The sequence below is a fragment of the Polypterus senegalus genome, chromosome 16, assembly GCF_016835505.1.
Source record: "Polypterus senegalus isolate Bchr_013 chromosome 16, ASM1683550v1, whole genome shotgun sequence".
NCBI classification, from domain to species: Eukaryota; Metazoa; Chordata; class Cladistia; order Polypteriformes; family Polypteridae; genus Polypterus; species Polypterus senegalus.
Window position 1 is genome coordinate 87,020,160 of NC_053169.1, and position 19,770 is coordinate 87,039,929.

Below are 19,770 nucleotides of genomic sequence, written 5' to 3' on the forward strand. Positions count from 1 at the left end.
GAAGAGACCTGTGCACACAGACTCAAGGCTGTCATGGCGGCTTCTACGAAATACTTGATGGGGGAAAACACTTATGTGCTCAGCTGTTTGGTACTTTAGCTGTGTAATTCATTTAGATCACATTGCCGAGATCTGTTTTCACTGTGATATTAAAAAGTCAAAATAAATCCACTTGGATTCAATGTTGTATAACAATAAAATATGAAGACTTTTCTGAGAGAAGTGAATACGTTTTAAATGCACTGTACATTATGTAGGATAAAATAACTACATGTAAATAAATGAACAATAGAGTGTGGCATTAAAGGTCAAGAAAGACAAGACAGGACAGGACAGAGGCAACTACCAGAAGTACATGAAAAGAAGAAATCCAATACACACTCGCAAACAAATAAACGCGGTCATTTAACAGAATAGAATCGGAAAAGAAATTAGAAGGGCAAGAAATAACTCGAAGAAAAAGGAAACCCAAAAGAACCAAGATAAGACAGTGAAACAACAGCTCAGAACAAGAAGAATCTGAACAAATGAATAGAAAAGCATTAAAGGAAATGAAAGAACTGCAGTCTCGGAGGCTTTCATGCACAGCACAAGCACACCTGGATCAAAGAGAAAGAAGAACATTTGGAAGGAATGCATGGAAGTGAGAGTCGCAGTCCCTTCTTGCAAAGTGCACTTGGTAGAAAGTCAGGAAAGAAAATAAAATTGATTTTTAAATTGAGGCCTACCAGAAAACCTTAGACAGTTGTCGTGATGCAGCCTTTACCTTCAAATCATCATGAATTAAATGTAAAATGATACTGTTGGACTAACTCGAATTACAAGATTAAAACACAAAAATGGGCAAAAAGACCATAACGACAAACAGCAATGTAAAAGATGGGAAAATACATTTCAACCTATCTTTCTATTTGCCGTGTAAAGCTTCTCTTTTGTAGCTTTGCCGGGAGCTGGAGACTTGCCCAGGAGGAAGGGGTCAAAAGGAAATAAATTAGTAAGAAAAATAAAACACAAGGGCATGATAAATGGATAAAATGACATAACAGCCTGAAAGCAGCAGGAATGTTTACAATTAAACTGCGCAAAGCAATTCTGAAAATGGTGCTGCAGATTTAATAATATAAAGAATTAGGCAAACCTGTAGATGACTCCATTCTGGTGTAGAAACATAAGAGCTGACGTAACCTCTGCTGCATAAAACCTGGATCGGGCTTCATCAAATTTGCGGGAACGCTGGATTTGGAACATGAGGTCACCTCCATTGACGTACTCCATGACAAAGAAGAGTCGATCCTGTGCAGAAAAGAGAATGGAGATCTGACGTGACTGAGTGGAGGGCAGAATGGTAACAGGCCTCAGAAGAATAAAGCAGGCTTACGTTCGCGAGGAGAACCAGGGAATAGTGGAGCTACCTAAGGAGGAGAGAAGTCTACAACTGAGGCCACAGGTTCACATACACCTTGGCTAAAGACTTTCAAATTCAAAATTCCCAAACTTCACCCATACCACGTAACATAAATTGACAACACATGAAATGATTGGTATCAACTACAATTCCTTAAGAGTTTTTCTCCAAAATCCCACTGACTCACTCATCACAAAATCCCCCGAACCACGAGGACTTGGGACTTGAAATTTGGAATGTAGGTTACCCTTGGCCCATAGGTGCTCGCTAAGAAACGGTTTTCAAAAATTTCGTAGTACAAGCGCAAAATTTCTTATAGTTTTTTTAGACCTGTTTTATATGTCTGTCCGTTTTTCACGAGAGAACTACTTAGATCGGGTTTCTTTCTATAATTTACTTGAACATTCCGGTTGATTTTGCGACTTTCTATCTTGCTAAGTATCATAGTTCGCTTACAGTACTGATGTATTAGTGCGAATCCCAAGACAGACTCATTGGGACACTCATGCGTTTGTCTCTGGGCGTAACCTTAACTCTGCTTAGTTAGCGACCGAGAGAACTACTTAACGGATTTAGATCTTTTTTTTTTTTATATAATTTGCTTGAACATTCCGGTTGATTTAGCGATTTCTCTCATTGCGCTAAAAATCATAGTTCGCTTGCAGGACCGATATATTCGTGCTAATCCAAGACAGGCTGCGGGCCGAGGGCTGGGGGAAGCGGGACGTCAGGAGTAGAGAGCTGGGCAGTGCCCTCCTCGCTGCCCTGTTTCACTACTACGTGGGTGAAGCCGCGGGGGATGGCTAGTAATGAATAAGAGACAGATATACTTCAGCTTTTAATCACTATAAGAGACCTTCAGTGTATTAAAAGTTTACATACACCTAAGGTAGTGTTTAGTGAAGGGGCCTTTAAATTGTTTAACCCGAAGCAAACACTTAGGATTTCCTTCCACAAGTTTCTCACAATATTTTTCCTGAATTTTGTCTCATTCCCCACAAAGGCACTGGTGTAACCGAGTCAAGTTCATGGGCCTTCTTGCTTGGACAAGCCTCTTCAGTTCGGTCCACGGATGTTTTATGGGTTTCAGGTGAGGTTACTTTGTGATGGCCACTCCAATACCGTCACATTGTTGTCTGTAAACCATTTCTTTACCACATTTGAAGTGTGCTTGGGATTACTTTTCTGCTGGAAGACCCATATGTGACCAAGCTTTAGCTTTCTGGCCGATATATTGAGGTGGTGTTGCTTCAGAATTTCCTTCTTCATGATCCCTGTCTATTTTATGAAGTGCACCAATCCCCATCCCAACAAAACACCCCCCAACATGTTGGGATGGAATTTTTTGGATTAAGAGCCTCACTCTTAATACAAATTGCTGATCATTATGGTCAGACAGTTCAAATTTTGTTTGATGTGACCAGAGAACACTTCTCTAAAAGGCTACGTCTGTCCTGATGAGCAACTTCAAACTGGACTCTATCTTGTTTATGTCAATTCTGAAGTAATGTCATCTTCCTTGGTTTAGAAAAATCAGGTCATGGCATTCTCTACTAAGGGTGGATGAAGATGCTTTTGTTTCTGATGCCTCCGGGCCCTTCACCAGTTCCTTAGTTTTTATCTTGGGGTCTTGTTGAACCTTTCGAAACAAACGTTGCTCATCCCTGGGAGTTAATCTGTGTCTTCTTCTTGAATATCAAAAAGGAGGTATGGTCCCAAGCTTTATACCACCACTTGTCCGTGGTGCCTTGAACCTTTTTTGAGATGGGCTTTACAAGGAGAAACTGGACTTATTAAGATCCACAATTCTTCTTCTAAGGTCTTGACTCCATTCTTTTTGATTTGCACAGTGTCTTAACCACAGGTAGGCCCTACGGACAGCCAAAGGTATCTCATTTAACCAATAAGTATGACAATTAGCAACTCAGAAGCGGCTAAAGTAATGACATCAATTCCTGGAGTCATCCATGCAGTTTAGAAAGACAGCCATCTTGGTTTATGTAAACTTCTGACCCACTGAAACTCTGAAATAGTGTTTAAACGCCCAAATAATTCTGCCTCTTAATCATTATTTTAGAGAAAAACTCTTTTGGAACTTAAGTAGATACACTTGTTGAATTAACACATGAATCGTTTGGTAACCTGATATGTATGAAGTTGAAGAATTTTGAGTTTGAAGAATTTTAGCCAAGATGTAGGTAAACTTGTGGCCTCAACTGCACCACCAGCATGTTTGAGTCTCAACCTTGTTTCGGGCGTCACTTTTATTTGTGTGAATTCTGCACAGCTCCAGGTGACTGATTTGGATTTCTAGCCCTGGACTCTACATCTGTGGAGTATACAGGTCTGTCCTTGTCTGCTTGTTTTTTTCTATTTATTTAACTTCTATTTACTTAAGTCACAGCTCTTCCAGTATGAGTGCATGTGCCCTGCGATGGGCAGCCATCACATCTGACACTCAGTGACGCATCTTAAGATTGACTTATACCTTTGCGTCAAGCCTATGCTGTAGTCCCCGTCACCTATGGGGTAGCCTGGCGCACACCTTTTACAAATCTTGTGTCAATGCAGACCCTAACGCAGGCCCCGACGACTCTGATTGGCCAGTTTGGTAACTAGGAATTGCCTGAAATGCATTTCTATTTGTCCTTAAGTTTGGAAGTCAGCAAATGTATGAATAAGTAGAAAAATGAGAGGGACAAATGTGTTCGTCTACAGAAGAAAATGTGTAGCAAGAGTAGCAGTGACCACGGGGGGCAAAAGCTGCCTGCATTTTAATGTATCATTCACTTTTCTTGTGTGATTCAAACAGCCAACTAACATTCTGGCACGGGCATAAACTGCGTTCAATGGCATGCAGAAGTTTGGGCACCGTTGATAAAATGTCTGTTACTGTGAATAGTTAAGTGAGCAGAAGATGAACTGATCACTAAAAAGCATGAAGTTAAAGAGGACACATTTCTTTTACATTTTAAGTAAGGTTACGTTCTTATTCCCATTATTCACAGGTACAAAATAGCAAAAAAATAAAAAGGTCTGGAAACAAAAGTTTGGTCAGCACTTAGTAAGACCCCCTTTGGTGAGTATCACAGCTTGTAAATGGTCTTTGTGGCCAGCTAAGAGTCTTTCGGTTCTTACTTGGGGTATTTTTCGCCCATTCATCCCTGCAATAAGCTCTTAAGATTCTTGGGCCGTTTTGCCTCCACTGCTCTTCTGAGATCTCCACCGACTTTCAGTGATGTTTGGGCCGGTGGACTGTGAAGGGCCATGGCAAAGTGTCAGCTTGCGCCTCTCGAGGTATTCCACTGTAGATTTGGCGGTGTGTTTCAGATCATTATCTTGTTGTAGGACCCATCCACCTTTTATACAGATGGTGTGATGTTTGCTTTCAGAGTTTGTTGGTATTTATTTGAATCCATTCATCCCTCTGCCAATGACATGACGCTGTGCCACTGGCCGCAACACAAACCCAAAGCCTGATCGATCCACCATCATGCTTAACAGCTGGAGGCTACGCTGAGTCTGTGTTCTCTTCTTGGAATTCAGCCCCCTTTTTTCTCTAAACAAACCTTTACATTTGTGGCCAAAATGTTCTACTTTGACTTCATCAGTCCACAGGACTTGTTTCCAAAATGCATCAGGCTTGCTGTTCATTTGCAAACTTCAGGCACTGAATTTTGTGGCTTGGACGCAGGAAAGGTTTTCTTCTGCTGACTCTACCATGAAGGTCATACTTGTGCCGGTGTTGCTGCCCAGTAGAACAGTGGACCACCACTCCAGTCTCAGCTAAATCCTCCTGAAGGTCTTTGGCAGTCAAATATGGGTTATTATTTGTCTTTCTAGTAATCCAGCAAGCGTTACTTTCACAAAGTTTTCTTGGTCTTCCAGACTTCAGCTTGATCTCCGCCATTCCTGTTAACTGCCTGCTGTCTTCTTGTCGCCTTCTCCTGCTTTGTAAGCATCAATTGTTTTACTTTCAGAATGCTGGGCAGCTACTTAGAGGAGCCCATGGCTGATGATCGTTAGGTTAAGTTAAGGGTTGAGGAGTCCGAGAATTTATACGGCTGTGCAGTTTACATCACTTGGGGTTTCCTACTGATGACTGTGAACAAGACAACGAGCTAATGAAGGTCTGAGACCACCTGGGGGAAAAACGATCTGAGGCCTCAAATATCTTGGGGTACCCAAACTCTTGCTTGGTGCTCCTTTCCTTTTTTTCACTGTACATTTGTACAAAACAAAAACAATACACTAATCTTGCATAAAACGTTGAAAAGAAATGTGTCATCTTTAACTGTGTGCCTTTCGGTGATCAGATCATCTTCTGCTCACTTAACTACTCACACAGTAAGAGACATTTTAAGCAGGATGCCCAAATGTTTGCATGCCACTGTAGCTATGCTATATGATTGAAGCAGAAGTTGTGGTATATGGCTGGCTTGTCATCCCAGCCAATACCCCCAGGCCGCCAGATGGAGCCCTCCCTGCAGTATGGAGGTGCCCCGAAGACCAGCAGGGAATCATGGACAATGGAGTTTTTATCCACAGCCCTGATGGATACCACAGTGGCCGCATGAGGGAGCTGCAGGGAGTCATATACAACAACAACAACATTTATTTATATAGCACATTTTCATACAAACAGTAGCTCAAAGTGCTTTCAATATGTGCCCTATAACCCGGAAGTGTGTCATAGGAAGGGCGACGACAGAAGTGACGGGGTGAAGAAAAGGACTTGTACCTAACCTGGAAGTGATAAAGAATCACATGGACAGGGGATTGGGAACACTTCTGGTTCAGGGAGAATAAAAGGACTGTGGGAGCTCCCAGACAGCGAGCTGAGCTGGGTGGAAGGGTGGCAACGCGTTTATTATTGTGATTGGTTTGTTAATGAGCATAGTGGAGGAGAGGGTGCTTTGTGCACTGTGGAAGATTAATAAAGTCAACTGTGAACTTGAACCCGGACACAGGCAGACAGACATCTTTGTTTTCACCACACACTCATTTATTTACAGTATTTACAAATCCCGCACTCAACTCCCCAGTGCCGCTTGCACCAATTCCCCAAATCCAGGCCTTACAATGCCTCTCTTTCTCTTCTCAGGCCTTACAATGCCTCTCTTTCTCTTCTCAGGCCTTACAATGCCTCTCTCTCTTTTCTGGCCGCCTCCAGTCCTCCCGCTAGCTCCGTCCTCTTCCACCCGACTTCCGCTCTCGACTGAAGGGAGGCAGCCCCTTATATAGTGCTCCCGGATGAGCACCAGGTGTTTCCGGCATTCTCTCCTTGGCCACGCCCCAGCGTGGCGGAATTGCCGGCTGTCCTACCGGCAGCTCTCCGGGCCCCACAATAAGTCTTCCCCCCAGCACTTCCTGGTGTGGCGGAAGTGCTGGGCTCCAGGGTTCCTCAGGCTCCAGGCCGCCGCCTGGCGGTGGCCACGGGCCCCTACAGGGTTGGGCTTCCAAGCCCTCTACCCGTGGCCCCCTATACAACCAGGGCGATCACCCCCTTGCGGTCTGGAGGAGGCACAAGCCCTCCTCTGGTCTTCCCGGGCGTCCCGGCCGGGCTTCATCCCCGGCCAGGGACCACACGGGATAAACCGGCATCGGGGCGCCGCCTGGCGGTGACCTCGGGTCCCTACAGGGTTGGGCTTCTAAACCCTGTACCCGAGGCCCCCAACCTAACCAGTACGGACGCCCCCTCGCGGTCTGGAGGAGGCACAAGCCCTCCTCTCGTCCTCCTGGGCGTCCCGGCCGGACCACACAACATTTGGACTTTTTCCTGGTGTCTGGAGTCTTGGACAGGGGTTCAAGGGAGCGATAGCGCCACCTATCTGTCACAAAGTATAAATCAGCCTTTAGACTTCAGGCACCCCTTGTGACCCTAAACTGGGGAAATGAGTTACAAAATGGTAGGATACAATTTAATCCTTTCCCAGAGAATTTCATTTATTTTCTATAGTAATTGGAGTTCATGTTTTGTGGTAACTGCCTTTAATAGACTAAGAAAAGAGAAATGGTGTCCAATAATCAAAAGCTGGTGATGGTGACCAGCACCTATAAAGGTGCACACTACTGCATAGTGTACTAGACAACTTGACAGTGATGCATAATTTCACAGTCAGACCATAATGGCTAACACGGTACAACACCCCACGGTACTACAGTCAGTTCATAAAGTTTCAATATTTTTCCCAGAATCACATGGTGGTGTGCACAGCTTGGTGGTTTCAAATGCTTTTCATTAACAACTATGCCATACCGTTTACTGAAAGCCAAATTCTCTGACAGTATGGATGCCTGGTTTGTGTGTTAAAGAAAGGTAAGAAGAAAGGAGAATGAAGTGAGCTTTACAAAAAAAAAAAGATGAGCAGCAGGCCCAACTCTGTGTAAAGAGACAGTGACTAAGTACTGTAGGTCCTAACAACTGTGGCCAGAGTTTGACTTTTGCCATCCATTAAAGTTTCAGCTCGATGGACTAGATCAGCCTTTGTCCTTTGCTGACCAGACCAGTTCCATACTTTAATAGTCTAAATCTTGCCTGCCAAAGAGATTAACTTACAAATTCTCAACCAAACGGCAAAACTCATACTGGTCTAATTCATGAAACACTGAATGAAAGTGTCCATCCAGTAAGCAGTGCCTGAGATTAACTAATATTTCACAAGGCCGCCCGTCTCAAAACGTGGTTAGCAATGTGTCATCTGAACAAACGCTCAGCAGCTTTGTGAGATGTAGCAGTTACATAACTGTTCACAAATGAGCTCAGTTCTCTCCTTACACTGAATTTAAACAGGATGCTAAAATAGTTTGTTTAAAAGTGCTTAGAATTACAGACTATCCCACCCTAATCGTACACGAATAAACATTTCCTGCTTTCTAATTAAAACTGTCCAGATCCTCCTCTGCTGCTCTGAGAAAGGCACAGAGATCTGCCGATAGCGAAGGGCCAGCACTCGGCTCCTCTTTCTTTTCCATTTGCACACACAGCATTAGAAGGCTGTCAGCTTCAGCAGCCAGTCACGTGAAGCATTTGATCAGAAGCCACATTTCATTTTCCTGCCTTTGTGCCTCTCTTTTGAATTACCTGCAGTACCTAAAAATGGCGCCATTATGTTAAATATGTCACTCCATTGTACTGCTTCTTGTATTAAGACAACTGCACTCCTAGTGTCATTTATCTGACGCTTTCTCACAAAGGAAACATCTGATTAAATAATCCTAAGTGGTCCGGCTCCCACTGACGCTCGCCTGTTGCTGTACCTGGGACGCGCCTGCCATGCACAGAACATCCTTCCGGAGTTTCTGACTCCTTGGGGACGCAGTCTTGCACACTTGTTTACATAACCTTGGGCCTTTTGTCTTTCTTTATTTCATTATTACATAACATTCTTGTTATTTCAAAATGAAATCATTTCTTGTGGTTGTACACTTTGATTATAAGTGGACGTTTTCTATGACTAGGAACTCTACTTGGCAAGATGTTTTATTTAAAAGCAGTCGCACTTAAGGACAGAGAAGTCTGCTGGCAAACAAACATACAGACATAAATTAGCTCAGGGTGACGGATGTATAGACAATGCCCCTGGGAGTGACGTAATGTGGCATAATCCTGTGTACATCCTTCACCTCACCTGTGTCGTGTGGTGTCCCTCAGGGTCCAGTCCTTGGGCCGTTACTCTTTCTACTTTATATCCTTCCTTTGGGTCAGATTATTCGCGGACATGGCCTTAACTTCCACTGCTATGCAGACGACGTACAGTTATATCTTAGCACACACTCCCTTACAGACTCGCCTCCCAGCACACTCACTGATCTCAAGCTATGGATGGGAAATCACTTTCTCAAACTTAATGCCAATAAAGCTGGAGTGTTAACTGGTTGGCCCAAACTCCCTACTTTCTAAGACATCTAACTTCTCCGTTTCTGTTGATGGACCACTTGTCAGAAACCTTGGTGTTTTGCTTGATTCATCACTTAATTTTCTGGTACACATTAGGCCTCTGTCCAAAATTTCATGCCATCATCTCCGTAAAATTGGTCACCTCTGTCCATTTCTGTCCTTTAATGATGCTCAGCCTCTGGTTCATTGTTTCACGATGTCTCGTGTTGATCACTGTAACTCCCTCTTCATTGGCCTCCCTGCACAATCTAAACAGAGGCTTCAGGACATTCAGAACTCCACACCACGCAAGGCGTTCTGCTCACATCTCCGCTGTTTTCTCCCAACTTCACTGGTTACCGGTTCCAACAAGGATTAAATTCAAGATGCTGCATCTCATCTTCAAAGCCCTACATAACCTAACCCCGCTCTACCTCACTCAGCTCCTTACACTCCTCGTCGCTCTCTCAGGTCCTCGCGCACCAGACTCTCCACCCTGGGAGGCAGGCAGGTCCTTCAGTGTTATGGCCCCTCAACTCTGAGACTCTCTTCCTCAGTCTCTCTGAGAATTGCTCCTCTTTCTCCACCTTTAAATCTCAACTCAAATCTTTCCTCTTTGACAAACTTTTCTCTTCTGTGTGATCTTTTTTTCCCTTCCCATCTATATGTAACGCGACCTTGGCTTTGTGAGAGGCACTCCATTAATGCAACTTATTATTATTATTTTTATATGCCTATAAGTAGTAACAAGCTACTCATACGTAAAAGCTGCTCTCGGGCAGCCACCACAGTGACTCGGAGTGATGTCACCTTGAACCAACAGGAGGCCGAGTTGTAGACTCTAGGGTCAGGTGCACAGGGAGGCCATGAATACCAGGTTTCTGAATGGCCACAAAGAAGGATGTTCAGCTACTTTCAGAAATTTAAAGTTTTTGTTAGCCAGGCAATGCTGCTTAGAAGGGAAAGCATTTTTGATCCCACAGACTGACTCATCATGTGACTTTGAGCCAGACATGACCAAGTCATATTAGATTAATGGAGCTCTACTTGCATAAAAACAAACGTATCCTGACAATTTTACTGTAGTTCTGTAAACTGTCACAGCATGGTGGGCAGCAAGCAACACTTCAACTCTGACTCATCCGTCTATCCATTTTCTAACTCGCTTATTCCAGTGCGGTGGACAGGCCAGAGTCCACTGCACAGCACAGGGAAGTGGGACACGAGGAGGAGCGGAGAACTACAGAAAGACAGCGGCCAGGCCAGGACTTACTCTGCTATTGTAAGAAAGAAGCACTAGCTGTTGTGTTGCCTATATATAAAGGTGTTGTATACATACAATTAAGGTTTTTCTACTGGCGTTGAGCCTTTAAAAAGTATTCACCCCCTTGAAACTTTTCACATTTTATGTTATACAAAATTGAATCCCTGTGGATTTATTTTGACAATTCTGACAGTGATCAACAGGAAAAAAATAAACTCTTCAATGTCAAAGTGAAAACAGATCTCTGCAAGGTGGTCTAAATGAATTTCAAATATAAAACACAATATAATTGACCCATAAGTATTCACCCCCTTCAAATTAGGATTTAGCAGACGCACTTTTGGCAGCCATGACAGCCTTAGGTCTGTGTGCATATCTGGATGCTGGAATACCCCCCAAAACCCCCCCATTCTTCTTTGTAAATCTGCTCCAACTCTGTCAGGATGCATGGTGATTGTGAGCGAACTGTCCACACATTCTCAGTTGGATTGAGATCTCCTTTCCTCTTTTTTTTTTTTTTGAGGTTTTCCTCTTACAAACCTTGCAGGGCCTGCTGCATAAAAGCATCCTTACATCATGATGAGGACACCAACATGCGTCATGGTGAGTTTTTGATAAGGTGCAGTGATCAAACAGGGAATTTAGTGGGATGGCCAAAAGGCTCAGTTTCGGTCTCATAATACCATTGACCCCTCTTCCAGCTTACCTCAGAGTCTCCCATGTACCTTCTGGTAAACTCTAGGTGAGATTTTTTTTTTTCATCTTTATGGAAAAGTGGCAAAATGCTGACTGGTGAAGCACTGGGCAACAACTGTTGCATGCACAGTCTCTCCAATCTCAACCAAGCTTCTGCAAGTCTCAAATCTTCATTAGCACCAAAATCTAAAATGAGTAATGCCCTCAGTATAACACGGGATTGGAATACATGCCTATCAACATAAAAACTAAAGTTATTACTCAGTCAAAAGCACCGTCCTGTTTTTTTCTTATCACATTCTGAAAAACAGCATCTCCATTAGCTATAGAAAAAAAAAAAAACACACTTCATTCTGTTCAGTTGTGGCTTGGCCTCACCCACCAGTTCATTTTTTAACTTCAGAAAGCACCTAATACTGATATTTTATTGGTATTTTGAACAAAATGATGATATGCAGGTAGATGACAGTATAGACATTTTCAAAAACTATGCACTAATAAAACACATACAGTGTAATCAGCTTGTCTCAGATTTTGTGTGCACAGTAACGATCAACGCTGCACAATATTCTTCCCTGTTTCTAACTCTGCTCGTTTCGCCACTTGTCTAATTGCGCTTGATTCATGAAGGGAGAAAACTCTCCTCTCTTCAAATGCAGTCTGTGGATCAAGGAACACAGAAATGGTTAAAGGGGTCTCAAGGCCATCGAGGTTGAGAAACACTGCTCTAAGATGAATGTTGCAGTCCAGCAAGACAATGAAGTTGTGGTCACAAAGTGGTCGAGAAAAATAACTTGGCAGTTGCTTCCTTTGACAACATGCTGCTCTTATTGATGCTCTTATTTAAATTTTGTGAGCACTTAATGAAAACGTCTAGAGCAGCGCACTTGGCTGATGGGAATTGTAGTCCCTACTTCAACATTTGCACAAGGTTGCAGATAAGATTAAGGGTACGGGGGTGATAATGTATATGAAATACCTTTCTTACTGGTTCAGTTGCGCGAAACACTCGCAGCCACGGTGTCTGGTAAGCATTCACTAAATGCATCTTCTTCAAGCTTCATCAAACTGCTCCTTTCACATCGTTTCTGCAAACGGCCTTCAATTTCATAAACTTTTTGTTGCCCCATTTCTTCATGAGGTGGCTGTCAGTGTGTTGACGAGATGGGGGAAAACAGTGAGTCCCACTTGCTAGAGCATTATTAATGATAAACATTAACAAAAAAAATAAAATCTGGGTCAGCTAATTTTTGTTTTTCGTCATCAACTTTCAATGAAATCTGTCAAGGTATTTTTAAGATTTTGGGGTAATTAGTGTGCTTTGTTGTGGGGAATTGTTTACCCCTAAATGTTGTCATATGAAATGTCTTTTCTTAGTGGATACCTGCTACCAGAGACGTTCCAATCCTACCAAAATTCAGCTTTTTAGCTAAATGGGAAATGGTGTTTTAGTTGATGAGTAATTGAGTGGGTGCGTCTCGCTCACACACAAACACACACTCCTATCCACTAATACCGCATGTTAACACGACGTGCACCTCTGTGACGCAGACACAAGGAGATTTTATGGAGATTTAAGGTATAAATACTCATGGCCTGGGATTCATGTTGGGATCTCATTTAGAATTTCCAACTATAATTAGTAAATTATTGTATGTTTCACATTTGCTCTGACAATAATTTATACAAATTATATGTGAGTATCTATCTGGGGGAAAAAAAATATTCACATTTTAAGAGTTGTGTTCAAATAAAAGAGCAAAATTGGTAATCTCCTTCATCTTCTCAAGCAAGGGTCAAGATATTTCAAGACTGCTAATCCCCATTACACACCAGCAATCCCACCACAGATCAACAACAACATTTATTTCTATAGCCTATTTTCATAGACAGGATGAAGCTCAAAGTGCTTTTCAAGATGTCAAAGAAATAATTACAAGAAAAGAAAAACAAATTAAATTAAGCAAGAATAATAGTGAATAAATAAAAAAAAAATGGTATGGTCTTACATAACACAGGCATATAGTGCCGTATTCACCATTTTAGCCCATTCTCATTAGTCTTTACAATTTCTAAAATCCAAACTTGTCCTAGAAAATGAAAAAGCATGTTCCATGTAATGATGATAACAGCAGGAAATGATTATACATTTGGTACAGAATGTATTGTGTGTAGGCCTGGATTCTGTTCAAGAATGCTTGTCCTAAAACCTAGAACAACTCCTTGACCTCTGGGTGAGCTCCAGAGAGCACCAGGGCTGACTCGACTAGCACATCCAAGGAGTGGAAACCAGGAAATGCATCTGCAAAAGCAGATTTGTGTGGCCACATAGGAGGCTGTCGCAGAGCGCAACAGTGGCGTCTGCTGTTAATAAACCGTCTGTGAATTCAGCTTTTATATTTTCACACAGCAGCACCAACGTGAACTTATTAACTGTACGAGAGGAATTTCATCTTGAAAACCATCTAGAAACAGTTTGCTAAAGTATGATATAATGTATGTATGTATGTATGTTAGTTATCCTGGTCTAAAACATGTTGTACTGTATACAAATGATTAGGAGAAAACTATGAGGTGCCCTATAAATTGTAATCCATAGATAGAACCTAATAAGTACCTAATAACTTTACAACATTATTCATTTTTTTTTATTTTATTATACTTTTCACATACCCCTTGGGGTCAGAGCACAGGGTCAGCCATTGCACAGCGCCCCTGGAGCAATTGAAGGATAAGGGTCTTGCTCAAGGGCCCAGCAGAGTAGCATCTCTTTTGGCAGTGACGGGGATTCGAACTGGCAACCTTTGGGATACCAGCGCAGATCCTTGGCCTCAGAACCACTAAGTAACTATACATGCTTTTCCACCGCAAGCACTTTTTCAGGGAACAGGGACTTTTTAGAAACATTTTAGAAACACGGGAGCTTCTGTAGCATTTCCAATGTGAGAACTCAGGCCATTTGTAATTCCTGGTACTTTTTTTAGCTCCTACTCCAGGGTATGAATTTTTCATTCATCTAGGAACTATCATAGGTGGGGTTCAGGCGATGAATTGTGCGGATTGGTTGGCCACAAGCACTATTGCCATCTAATATATCAGTTAATAGTTGGGACTTTAGAGAGCACCACACTACACACTGCATCCCTCTCCTCCCTGGTATGTCACATCATGCACCACATTGAAGCAATAATTTCCAACATGATGTTGCAGTCACTTCAAACTAAAAAAAAGTGGGTGTGTCCCACCTGAACTTCCAATCACACCGCACTTTGAATTGCATCACTCTTTGTAGCTGCCTCCCTGGTGCACCATATAGAAGCATTATAGTGGTTTTTATATGGGGAATTTGGTTCTCTTAGGAAATCCATAGTGGGTCAAAGCAATAATGAAGGGGGTCGGGGGTCACGAATGCACCTTCTTCACACATCACATATTTTTCATAAATTTTGAAATTTCTGTTGTGCGGCAAGAATGCAACACACAAACGTAGTCAGGGACCACAAGTACAGTAGCTTATTGGTTCCTGAGAACAAAGTTCCTGTGTTGGGGAGGCGCCTTATAATGATGAGTCTCCATTCATTCATTTTATTCAAACCAGAGTAGAGCTGCGTCACAGGGACGCTGGAGACCCCATCAAGCATTAGGCGAAAGGTATTTAGGTGGGAAAGCCTTAAGTCATGTATGACACATTGCCTTGGTACCCCAGATACTGAAGTAGCCTTGTCAATTTGATTGCTTATGCCATTATTTTCTCTATTGTATTACTGCCTGAAGAATGATCAAGTTCAGCTTGACCCAAACGCAATAATATTCCCCAGCCTAGTCCACTGTACTGACATCCCTTTTTATTTAGAAAAAATACTAAAAACACTCGAAACTCACAGCACAGTTAAAAGTTCTGAATATTCCTCTTCTCCAGACTTAGCCAATAGAAAACTGTGACGCATTCCAGTGTTTGACCACCTAAATAAACCTGCTATTCTTGATAAATTTCAGTCAGGTTTTAGAACAAATCACAGCACAGAAACTGCACTCGTTAAAGTAGTAAATGACTTGTGGGTAAATGCAGACAGAGGCCATTTATCTGTTCTCATCCTCTTAGATCTGAGTGCTGCATTTGACACCATTGATCACAACATTCTTAGAAATCGCCTTAGTCAATGGGTGGGCCTCTCTGGCAGTGTCTTAAATTGGTTTGAATCCTACCTGGCAGGGAGAAAATATTTTGTTAGTTGTGGTAATTACAACTCGAAGACACATGATATCCAATATGGTGTTCCACAAGGCTCTATCCTGGGTCCGCTGTTATTCTCAATCTACATGCTTCCGTTAGGTCAGATTATCTCAGGGCACAACGTGAGCTACCACAGCTATGCTGATGACACACAGCTGTACTTATCAATAGCACCTGATGACCCTGATTCTACTGATTCACTAACACAATGTCTTACTGGTATTTCTGAATGGATGAATAGTAACTTTCTCAAGTTAAATAAAGAGAAAACTGAAATCTTAGTGATTAGCAATAATGGATACAATGAGGCTATTAGAAATAAACTGGATACATTAGCATTAAAAGTCAAGACGGAGGTAAAAAGCTTAGGGGTGATTGTTGACTGTAATCTGAATTTTAAATCACATATTAATCAGATCATTAGGACAGCATTTTTTCACTTAAGAAACATAAGTAAAGTTAGACCTCTTATATCACTGAAAGATGCTGAGAAATTAGTTCACGCGTTTGTTTTCAGTCGACTAGATTACTGTAATGCACTCCACTCAGGACTACCCAAAAAGATATAAATCGCTTGCAACTAGTGCAGAATGCAGCTGCTAGAATCCTAACTAGGAAAAGAAAATCAGAACACATCACACCAGTCTTAGCGTCACTACACTGGTTACCTGTGTCATTCAGAATTGACTTTAAAATTCTGCTTATGGTTTATAAAGCCTTAAATAATCTCGCCCCATCTTATATATCGGAATGTCTGACACCTTATATTCCAAATCGTAACCTCAGATCCTCAAATGAGTGTCTCCTTAGAATTCCAAGAACAAAACTTAAAAGAAGTGGTGAGGCGGCCTTCTGCTGTTATGCACCTAAAATCTGGAATAGCCTGCCAATAGGAATTCGCCAGGCTGATACAGTGGAGCACTTTAAAACACTGCTGAAAACACATTACTTTAACATGGCCTTTTTATAACTTCATTTTAATCGTAATTTAACTTAATCCTGATACTCTGTATGTTCAATTCATCATAACAACTATTCATGGTGGCTCTAAAATCGGTACTGACCCCTACTCTCTTTTCTGTTTCTTTTTCCGGTTTCTTTGTGGTGGTGGCCTGCGCCACCTCCACCTACTCAAAGCTTCATGATGCTCCAACAATGATGGACGGATTAAAAGGAAGAAGTCTACGTGACCATCATCATCATCAAGCCCTTCCGTGAGAACCCTAAATCCAAAGAGGACTGTTTCATTTATGTTAGGTAGAATGCCCAGAGGGACTGGGCGGTATCATGGTCTGGAATCCCTACAGATTTTATTTTTTCTCCAGCCGCCTGGAGTTTTTGTTTTTCTGTCCCCTGGCCATTGAACCTTACTCTTATTCGATGTTAATGTTGATTTATTTTTTATAATTATGTCTTTCATTTTTCTATTCTTTAATATGTAAAGCACTTTGAGCTACTGTTTGTATGAAAATGTGCTATATAAATAAATGTTGTTGTTGTTGTTTAGCTCAAGGCTAAAGAGCCACCTTTTAGGTAGCTGTGCTCTGAAGATGTTGGCACCTGTTGTGGGTGTGTGTGTGTTGTCCTTAACATGACATCACTCCATCCTCTCACGCGGAGCTTATAAACGCACTGGCTTTTCACAATGCGATGCAGTCTCATTCAAACCGCCTGCACTGAACCTCAGAAAGCACTGCTTGTAACTTTATTTGCTGTCTATAAGATGTATTTGGTAGTTTGAGAGTATTACTATTACTAATATTTAAACATTGTTATACTACATACATGTATGTCTTTGTGATAAAGTGGCGCAGAAAAATTGTGACTCATGTCAGATGGTTCTAACTGATGCAACTGGTTAATTAAACATTACCTGCATGTGATTTCTATTCTTTTGCTTTACATATAAAGGGTGGTCCAGATCTAATTATGCAATTTTCATTACGCTATAACTTATTAATTTTATTACATATTGTCAGTCGAACAGTGGGTGCGATGTGTTCGCCTTTTCATAAGTAGATCTGGACCACCCTGTATTTAGAAAGAACAAAAAAAAGTCACGGTGGAGCTCGGTGCGGTGTGGGGTGATGTGTAGGTGTGTCATGGAGTGGTGGAGCAGCTCCAAGGTGTTGTTGAGGTGGTCAGCCGATCACACATTCATGTGCATAAGCGCATGGTCTGCCCGACTGCCTTGGCACGTAATTGCACACCTGTGCCCGCCAACAGTTTGAAAAGAAGGTTTCCAAGCGTTAGAACGGAAGGGATAATGGCTACTAAAGAAGCGTAAGGGCAGCATCGGCATGGCGAGTTAGCACAGAAGAGCCCCATGAGGGAGTGATGTAAATGGTGCTACAAGGGGTGTCCCTGCTGAACTGTATTAGTAATGACACTGCCATGGATCCATGGAGAGCCAAGTAGCGTTTGGGAAGGCGGAGGGCGTGTGGGGGAAATCAGGAGTAGGCGACTGCAGCTATTGGTCTTGTCTCCAGTTGGGAAACTCATGAGGGAGAGCTGAGGAGATGGAGGGGGAAAGAGGGCCATGTTAGTCTAGCTGAGGAGCACAATTGGATGCCTTTAAGAGTTTTGAAAAGAGATTTCAAAGTATTTGTTGTTCATTTTGAACCTCCACAACAACACTGACTTTTTAATGGATCGCTTATTGATTTTATTGACTACCTCACTGCACTTTATTATTTGGATTTAGTTTTAACAAACATGCCCTGATTGTTGTCTCTCACTCCTGCTATGCACATAAATTACTGGGGGGGGGTCACGCAAACAGTTTGGAGTTGGGTACGAGGCCCTGGAGTTTGACGACCCTTGACACATAATATTAGCGACTGAATACAGAGGTAGGCGTCCAAGTGAAGTGAAGACTCTTCACTCGTCACTTTGTTTAGCTATCTGTTGAGCTTTGCAGGGGCAGAATCCGGAGGATCACTCACACAAACTGTGTGCACAACCCAACCTCCGAGAGCTGTTTTGTTTTTATTTTGTTTCTTATGGTTAACGGTAAACTAATCTAAGGACCTTAGCACTGGAAAATGTACTTATGTTCAGGACAGACATCCTGTCTGACTCACTGCTATAGATAGAAATAGTCCAAAACTATTCATCTGGTACACTCATTAATAAACATACAAGGTAAAAAAAATCCTTTTCAAACTTACACAGGACATAAAAATTTTGAAATTAGGAAGTAAAGGCATTTATTTTTAGAGAAGCATATCTTTTTTTTGGAGATTAAGCAGTCAATAAATGCATTGTTAATCTCATTTTACGTGTTTGTCAAAGCTCCCGTCAGACCAGGTGATTTTTCTAACACTTTTCAGTGTTGGTATGCATTTACATAATTGAGCGAGTCACCATTGGTCATTTGGTGTGACATCCCCTGTGACTCAGTCACAGAACTATGACAAAATCCAACAGGTTGATTATGTCACAAGTCATAGGGTTGGGACCTGGGTGGGCAAGAGTTAAATACAACCAAGAATGCAGAAATACACATGCAGTGCCCACAAACATAGAAGAGCCCGATAAAACTTACAAGAAAATAGAAGATCACACAAAGCAATGGCTGCCTCAAGGAAAATGGGTGTTCTGGACTGTGCAAATAGAGGATATACAGTTGTGCTTGAAAGTTTGTGAACCCTTTAGAATTTTCTATATTTCTGCATAAATATGACCTAAAACATCATCAGATTTTCACTCAAGTTCTAAAAGTAGATAAAGAGAAACCAGTTAAAACAAATGAGACAAAAACATTATACTTGGTCATTTATTTATTGAGGAAAATGATTGAATATTACATATTTGTGAGTGGCAAAAGTATGTGAACCTTTGCTTTCAGTATCTGGTGTGTCCCCCCAATAACTGCAACTAAACGTTTCCGGTAACTTCTGATCATTCCTGCACACCGGATTGGAGGAATTTGAGTCCATTCCTCCGTACAGAACAGCTTCAGCTCTGGGATGTTGGTGGGTTTCCTCACATGAACTGCTCACTTCAGGTCCTTCCACAACATTTCGATTGGATTAAGGTCAGGACGTTGACTTGGCCATTCACTTTATTCTTCTTTAACCATTCTTTGGTAGAACGACTTGTGTGCTTAGTGTCGTTGTCTTGCTGCATGACCCACCTTCTCTTGAAATTCAGTTCAGATGTCCTGACATTTTCCTTTAGAATTCTCTGATATCATTCAGAATTCATTGTTCCATCAATGAAGGCAAGCCGTCCTGGCCCAGATGCAGCAAAACAGGCCCAAACCATGATACTACCACCACCATGTTTCA

At 42.0% G+C, this 19,770-nt stretch overlaps 1 protein-coding gene across 1 annotated transcript in view; it reads right to left on the reverse strand.

Annotated features, from left to right (window-relative positions):
- prkcea (protein kinase C, epsilon a) overlaps positions 1-19,770 on the reverse strand; it is a 264,352-nt gene that overhangs the window by 24,685 nt on the left and 219,897 nt on the right. Inside the window, exon 11 of the mRNA XM_039738392.1 lies at positions 1,139-1,293. Coding sequence (XP_039594326.1) covers positions 1,139-1,293 — 155 coding nt within the window. The remainder of the gene's footprint in view (positions 1-1,138; positions 1,294-19,770) is intronic.